At 33.2% G+C, this 8,218-nt stretch overlaps 1 protein-coding gene across 1 annotated transcript; it reads right to left on the reverse strand.

The window, feature by feature from the left end:
• Positions 1 to 233: 233 nt before the first annotated feature.
• Positions 234 to 7,854, reverse strand: LOC101489002 (nudix hydrolase 9). Its single transcript, XM_004505856.4, has 9 exons — positions 7,668 to 7,854; positions 7,519 to 7,593; positions 7,380 to 7,436; positions 5,776 to 5,858; positions 5,193 to 5,251; positions 2,425 to 2,573; positions 2,065 to 2,202; positions 1,128 to 1,286; positions 234 to 640 (listed from the first exon to the last, which is right to left on the reverse strand). Exons 1-9 carry the CDS (start codon positions 7,770 to 7,772, stop codon positions 545 to 547), a joined length of 921 nt encoding a protein of 306 aa, XP_004505913.1. The 5' UTR covers positions 7,773 to 7,854; the 3' UTR covers positions 234 to 544.
• Positions 7,855 to 8,218: the final 364 nt, after the last annotated feature.

Raw genomic sequence — 8,218 nt, forward strand, 5'->3', positions numbered from 1 at the left:
GTTGGCTTGGTAGGAGAAGAGGACTTGGGTCAATGACTTGTAAGTTGTAACCAATTACCATACTCTTATGACAGTTATAAAAAGTTGTTCAGTTTAGTTATGCAGTTAGCTTAGCTGTGTTAAATTGCATGTTTTTATGCCTTTGTATTTATAATTGATCATGTAAACAAAAATCGGAGCACAATTTCATTTTCGTCAATCTCAATGATACGTGGTATTATAACATTTCCAACTGAAAACAGAAAAAGCATAGAGTATATTAATGTTCATTATTTACGAGGTGTGCCATAAAATATAAATACAGAATTAGATTGAATTGTGCATTTTAACTTAGCATGAGTTGAACACAAGCATTAGTATAATGTATTGCAACAGATCAGAACACCTGTTCTGGTGATAAATTTCACGCTGGTTAAATTCTGTCTCATTCCTTTGGTTCAATCACCTCAGAAATGTTGGCATCAAACTTATATATGGTGGAAAGAGACTCACTTGATATTCATATAACACATTGCTTGACAACTGAGAGCACTATAAACTTCCATCAAGTAATCTTCCTGGTGTCAACCATCAATTTATAGAGAGCAAATCCACCTTGATGACAGCCGGGCATCCTCGAGGCCATATTTTCTAATTCAGTCTGAAAAATACAAAATCAATGAGAAATCTTTTAAACACTATAGGTAGGTGTTTATAAATATAGGCATTAGAATGATCAATTTGAAATTTGAGTAACAAGTAAACTAGCTTTTAAGCTTTGAAATAATAAGCTAACGAGTCCAAACAGATCCCACCGCGACCTAGAGAAAAAATATCAGCTAGCAATGGGCATTCAGCTCTAGATAAGTATCTATGGTCATGATCATCACTTCAATTACGATACGACCACACTTCATAAGGGGACTCCTCTAAACCCATAATCATTTTATTAGGCCTTTTATGACATGGAAAGTTTAAAAGAAATAACACCATTACAAACAACTTGCCATGTTCATATATGCCTCTTATAAAAGCCATACCAAAATAATGCAGATAATCTAAACAGAAACTCCCAAAACAAATAATAATCACAATTTTGTTATGAGTGGATTTCATGCCAAAACAATAAAAATAAGCCTTAGATTTACCAATGGAACAGTATAGAGTTGGGTTGATTCATAGCCATCTAGTGCACTATAATAAAACTGCTGGACTTCGTTTGAGTCAAGATTGCATTTGATAAAGAAAAATGCAGTTGGCCTCACATTCAAATTCCTGCGAGATATACCAATGAATGCCGGGATGCTCTGCATGACAAAAGATGAAAATAAGATACTAAGTCTTTGAACTGCAACTCCTAACTTATAAAGGAAATGTGAGAGGAGATTGGCAACTGAAACAGAAAATTTAGGCTTAAATACAGTTTTGGTCCCTTTGTTTTACCTCATTCACGACTTTGGTCCCCCCCCCCAAATCAATTATTTTAGTCCCCTAATTTTTAAAATAACTGAGTTTTTCTCCAACTATACATTTTGGGGCTAAATTTTCATGATTTGACAAGTGTGATACTCATGTGGCAACTCAGTTGGTGATGTAGCTCTAAGTGAGTTCTACCTTAACAACTAATTTAAGTTTCACCAAAAAATACATTAGTCTGTATCACAAAAGCGACTAAATTTGTTGTAAAACACTACCTATATGGGCCCTCACTTAATAACTCATTTTTATGTATCAGTTTAATTTTCACATAAGTACCCCGTTTGCCAAGTCATCAAAATCAACCCCACATGCATAGGTGGGGAAAATGTTTTGACATTTTGAAAATTGAGGGATGAAATTCATGGATTCAAAAATAGGAAGACCAAAATCATAAATGAGACAAAATAGAGTGTCCTAAACTGCATTTAAGCAGAAAATTTATCAGCAACCACTCCACTCAAAGAAGCCGTACATGATAAAAAAAAAATTGCCATGTCTACCAGAGAAGATACTACTGGGTGGCTCTGAAATTCACTCATAAATCAAGAACTTGTATATTGCTAATTTGTTGTCACTCGGTCATATTAAGGTTAAAATGAAACTTACAAGGGATAAAGCTGGCACTCCAATTTCTTCGACTACTTCACGAACTATGCTGTCAAACATCTCCCGTGAAACCTTAATGTTGACCGATTCTGTTGACTCCTTCACATATTGATGAGATGTTATACCAATTTCTTGAGGCTGTCAATCATAAAAAAAGAATTCAATGTTAAGCCATGTCTACAAAGGAATTTAAGTCTGAATATATATTAACAGGAAGAAATAATGTCACCAACCCGGAAAAAAGAATCAGAGACAACTAATTTCAGAACTAATTGCACATTCATTATAGAATAATTCAACCACTGCAGTACTAGATACTAGCAATAAAAGGATTCAGAACATTCATCACATATTGAATACCTCAGGATGGCCTCCAGGGAAAACAAAATATCCAGGAAATTCACCAACATTATAACTTCGCTGCAATACAAGAATCTTATTGTCAATTGTCTCCACCACTGCACCATTTCCTAGTGGACTAGAGGTATGCTGACAAAGAACGGAATCATCTGTGAAATCAGAAAGATTTAGCCAAAAATTTAAGACAAATAAATTAAAATCGATTCAAATGAAGGAATATATAGACTTTGCTATATTGTTCTGAATGATTCCATTGTAAGTCACGAGCTTCCCTGATCATGTTTTTGATTTAATTCTCAAACATACAGTACATATGAAATATTTGATTGATCTAATGATTTGAATTGAGAAACATTTTCAGGCAAACAAGCAGACACCATACACTTGGAACAAAAGCTTGCGACTCAAGGAATCAACCAAAGTTGGAGGATATGCTTGAGAAAGATGCAAATATGTGTAGTGTAATTAGGTGCCATAGTAGTTAGTTTAGTAGACTAATCACTTTGGTCTCATACTTAAGTCTTTGCCAATGAATATAAATCAATCAACTAATAAGTCTATTGATGAATCAATTGATAAATCGATTGTCTGACTCAGAACAAGAGTTTTCACTACATGAATCGATTGGGCAATCAATTAGTTAAAAGTTTTTAGTGAAACCTGAGTTCTGGGCTTAATCCAATCAATTGAACAATCGATTGGGACATCAATTGAGCAATCGATTTTGCAAATCACAGAAACAACCATTTATTGAATCAATCGATTGACAAATCGATTGTGACAAAGTTTTTAAATCAGGAATGAGTTTTGTGATCCAACAAATCGATTGGGACATCAATTGAATTAGATTTCTTAAACTACAAGTTTGTGGCAATCGATTGCAGTTAATCATTTATCAGAACCACTTTGAATAAATCGATTGGCACATTGATTTTGACAAAATAGCTGAGGTTCTGTAACAAGCACAATCGATTGGCAAATCGATTGACGTAAACGTCTGAGTCATTGTGATCAGCACAATCGATTGGCAAATCGATTGATGTAAAAGTCTGAGTCACTGTGATCAGCACAATCGATTGACGAATCGATTGAAGCTATGTTTTGAGTTACAAAAAGGTTTCAGCTCATTGCCAAATCGATTATGACTGTGATTATGAAGTCGACTGAGCAATCGATTGTTTTGATCTCGTTGTTGGAACAAAACACCTATAATTGATTACTCAATCGATTCTGATATAATCATAGTATCAGTTCTGATTTATGTATTAAAAGAATCGATTGGCAAATCGATTCATGCTTATATGTTCAAGATTCAAGAAAAACAAGACATGCGAAAGTCGATTGGGCAATCGATTTAGCTAGCTTTAAAACATTATAAAATCGATTGAGCAATCGATTATCCTGGTGTTTTTCTGAATATATATAAGCAGATTTAATCATTTTTAAAAATAACCTTTTCATATCCTTTGGAAAACTTTTGATAACCTTTGAATAACTTTGATAAACACCTTTGAGAGAAAAGTTTTACAACACACAAAATATCCATTGGCTAAATACTTTTTGTGTGAGATACTTTTGTGATTGAGTCAAAGTCTTGATATTCTTTAATTCTTTGAGAAAGACAATTTTCTGTAATTGAAGGTTTAGAAATCCAGTTTAACTGGTAGTTATCTTTGTTGGTGTGAGATCATTAAGAAGAAGCTTCACCTAGATCTTGTGAGAGTTAGGCGATTAACTCCAAGGATTAGGTGGTATAGAAACAAGAGTGAGTGAGTTAGATAGGCTTTGTGGAAGCTGGACAATCTGTAAAAAGTTCTCAATTCATTCTATTGGAAAATGCTGAAATCTTGTTGGATTTCAGGACTGGAGGTAGGCTATCAAACTGATAGCTGAACCAGTATAAATCTTGGTGCACTTGTTTCTTATCCTACTCTTTATTTTGATATTACATAAATGCATATTCTTGAATGTATGAATTAATAATTTTATGTCTTGATTAACATTTTGAATTAAGCATTGTTTATGTTCTCATATATTGATAATATTTGCAACTGTATTAATCATTGCTCCTGAATATATTCCGCTACCGATCTTTGATAATTTGTTTAATAACTCTCATATCTTTGAACTAACAGAGGCCATTATTCCTATCATCCATCAGGTATTTTTCAATTACTTTTAATTGAAGGGATCAAATCAATCAAATAACCAATACATTTAACCCTTGAACTAAGTAAACATGTTTGAACAATATATGATGAAAGCCATTTCTACTATGTCCTTGTAGAATACAATAGTCAAAGTGGCAGATAAAAGCAAATTAAAACAAGACATGAAGATGACACGTAGAACCGAACCTAAACAGTTATGACTTGAATGAATAATGTAGTTTCTACAACAACCAGATTTTTGTGGAAACAATATGAATTTGGATCAAGATGACCGACAGGGGTGTTACGTATTTGGATCAAGATGACCGACAGTTGGTTAATGATTTCAAGATCCAGCGATACCTCCTCTACTTCAGGGACAGAGAGAAGGGAGAGAGATATCCTAATGCTGCTTCTATATTATCATTATCTCAACCCCCAGCCACTTGTTTCCTTCATGATAATTTACTATCGGAAACCATATCATACAACTCCAGTTTTGAAGTCAGTGCCACTTGTCACACTACCCTAAGTTAAGGTGCTAACAGTATAAGATCACAGGGTAACCACAATAGTGGCACTTGAGTTAAAAAGGGAGCAAAAGTTATAATGTATTACCTACTGATGGAACAAGGAACCTTTCCCACAAAGGACTTAAATTTGTCCCCACAAAGGTCCTGGAGCAAGTTTAACCAATAATTATTAAATAATGGTAAAGTAGATCCATAGGGAAAAATAGGATGAAGATTAAACTATGTTTCAAGACAGCATTGGAAAGATCCTCTGTTGGTTTCAAACAAACACCAGAGATAACTACGTGGCATTAATGACATTTTGATGCAAATAACTTCCAGAATTGGTGTGTTACATTGCCAATAAATTTATGTATTACTAGAAAAATATTGTCATATGTCATACACAAATTTTTCAGCAAAAGACAGCCATTAAGTTTGAGATCTAAAATTACAAATGTTTTCAACTAATGAATTTTAATTCTTATTAACCTATCACTGATGAATGCACATTTGAAGTCATGAATATAAACGTTGAAATGGATACAGTTTAAGATCGCCAAAATATCCACATAAAAATGAAACTATAATTAATCATTCAAGATTTGAGAATCATTGTAATCCTATCAATATCTCTAACCATGGTAAAAAAGAACGAAACAATTACAAGAAGGGAACTAAGAAACAACCTATAATCTGTCAAACCAAGGTGGAGGCATACATGTGGTTCATCATCAGATCCATCTCCCGTGTGCAATAGATGCCCTCCATACTGTGTTATTTTCAACAAAAAATATACACACTGTTAGGGATAGTCCTTGGCAAAGTATCTATCCAGTCAGAGCATCAAACATCAATCTTTCGAGAATAAAGCATCCAAGATACATGATATTACAGGAAGAGATAAAAAGATCAAAACAAAAAAGACAAAAAGAGTGAAAGATTTAAAGTCAATGCATGAAATTTGTAAAAACAAACATGCCATGATATCAAGCAACATATGCTATAGCATGATGGAATAATAAACCCTTATCGCTCATCTTATCCATACCACACGGTCCACAAACAGCATTATAGAGAATTAGAGATAATCAAACAGGGGGCTATCAATGTGCCAAGCATGCAGATATAAGGAGAGTTACAATTACTTACACATTATGGGTACGTTTGATTTGCCTAAAAATAGGGGGCTGGATAGAACAACTTTTTTTGAACTAACAAAGATCATTTTACTGGACAAAAACAAGAATTTTTGTTCCTCACTAAACCATAGGACAACTTTTTGTCTCAAGTACAAGCTATCAAAAACACCAAAATACCCTTTTTATTTTGTACTAAAAAAATATTATCTATATCTACTCTCTCATCTCTCTCTCTCTCTCTCATATCTATCTCTCTATTGTCTCATGTCCCTCCCTCTCTACTGTCTCATATCTCTCCCTTTTATCTCTCTATTTACTCTGTCATGTCTTTCTCCCTCTACTCTCTCATGCTCCTCTCTCTCTCTCTCTACATGCTTTTTTCTCCTTCATCTCTGTTATTAATATTTGTACTCATAAATATATATATAAAAGAAAGTGTATTATAGTAAAAATTATATTATTTTTTCCAGTTCATAGACATATAAACACAAAGCCCATTGCAAATTGTTTGTGCATCGACCATCAAACACAGTGGAGTATAAAAAGTTGTCTTGTACAGTTCTATATTGTTCTGTCTTGTACTTATTATTTTGCAAAATCAAACGCACCCGATGACATTAAAACTCACCAATTTAGAAACCAAACAAATCAAATTTAGCATAGAGTTTACAAGACATGCATACACTGACATTCAATGAGACTTACCTGAGTCCATTGTTTGCCACGCCATAGATAAAGTAGCGAGTTTTTTTTACTAAACATCAGTGTAGAATTAAGTCATTATAAAATTAATTTAAAGCGAAATGCATGCCCTTTTAACTCTTTAGTATAGAGTTCAATTTCTATACACTAACAGTGTAAAAAAAAATTACAGTCGGTAAATCATTGATCAATCATATGTGACTTTATAAATAGTTATGACAAAAGTCAAACATTATTAATTATCTAATAGTTGCACGGTGTAAAAAATCTTTAGCTCACATTGTATATAATATATTACATTCTAAAGCATTAACAATGATGCAGCAGATTGTGTCCGAGGCACATTTACAATGAAAAAAAAATGACTATCACGAAACTCCAAATCACGATTAGTAATAAACAGATTAATTTTTCCCTTTTAAATATCAATGCATGTGTGTGTCACATACTCTAAATTTATGCCCATTGAACAACGATTTGTTTTGTACACTCTTCTGCTCCCATATCTGCGCATAAATAAACATTATCAAAATCAAAGTATATAAAAAGAATATAGAAATGTATCAGTGCGAAACGAATGCTACGAACCTCAGAGACGGAGTTTTCCAAAGTGACATCAGAGTGAGGGATTCGATCGTAGGCGTCACTGAATGACACAGAAACCTTCAAAATCGAGAGATGAATTTGGTAGATTATTACGGGAATAGCAAGTGATGAGAAATGGAAGTTGAGTGAACCTGTGAGGGAGAGAGAGCAGAAGGACACGATAGAAGAAGTTTGAAAGAGGAAGGTTCTGCGATACTTGAATCGCTACTCGTTTCTTTCTGCTTCTCTTTCTCCATGGCTACGTCGATCGATACGGAACAGTTCTCAGTTTCAATCTTCAACGAAAACTATTGGGCCCGTTGAAAGTAATCGGTCTTGATTTGAGGATCTATTGGGCTTCTTTCGGGCTAAAATCCACGTCAAATATAACAATAGATAGCTTTTTTCCCACCCGTTGTTCTCAAAATATATTATACAATTTCACGATGTTTTATTTATAATTAAAAAATAGTGATATATTATATTTTAAATGATATAATATATGATATGATGAAGTTAAATAATTAATATATATAATTATAATAAAATTCTTTAAAAAATTTAGTTTTAATTTTTAAAATTATTTATTTTTATAATTTAATTAATAAAATATAAATATTAATGCATTTAGACGAGAGTCATTAAGTGGTTTTTGGATAAGAGGAGTTGAAGTGACACAGAAGTCATGAGTTTAACTCTTTCC

Source organism: Cicer arietinum, chromosome 6 (genome assembly GCF_000331145.2).
Source record: "Cicer arietinum cultivar CDC Frontier isolate Library 1 chromosome 6, Cicar.CDCFrontier_v2.0, whole genome shotgun sequence".
Classification (NCBI taxonomy): Eukaryota; Viridiplantae; Streptophyta; class Magnoliopsida; order Fabales; family Fabaceae; genus Cicer; species Cicer arietinum.

Bases quoted from the DNA above. Each gene is read 5' to 3' on its own strand.
- LOC101489002 (XM_004505856.4), bottom strand. From the start codon at position 7,772: ATGGAGAAAGAGAAGCAGAAAGAAACGAGTAGCGATTCAAGTATCGCA. The intron at 2,203-2,424 runs GTATTCAATATG...TATGATTGACAG, and splicing joins TCCCTGGAGGCCATCCTGAG to CCTCAAGAAATTGGTATAAC. The intron at 1,287-2,064 runs GTAAGTTTCATT...TTTGTCATGCAG, and splicing joins GAGTGCCAGCTTTATCCCTT to AGCATCCCGGCATTCATTGG.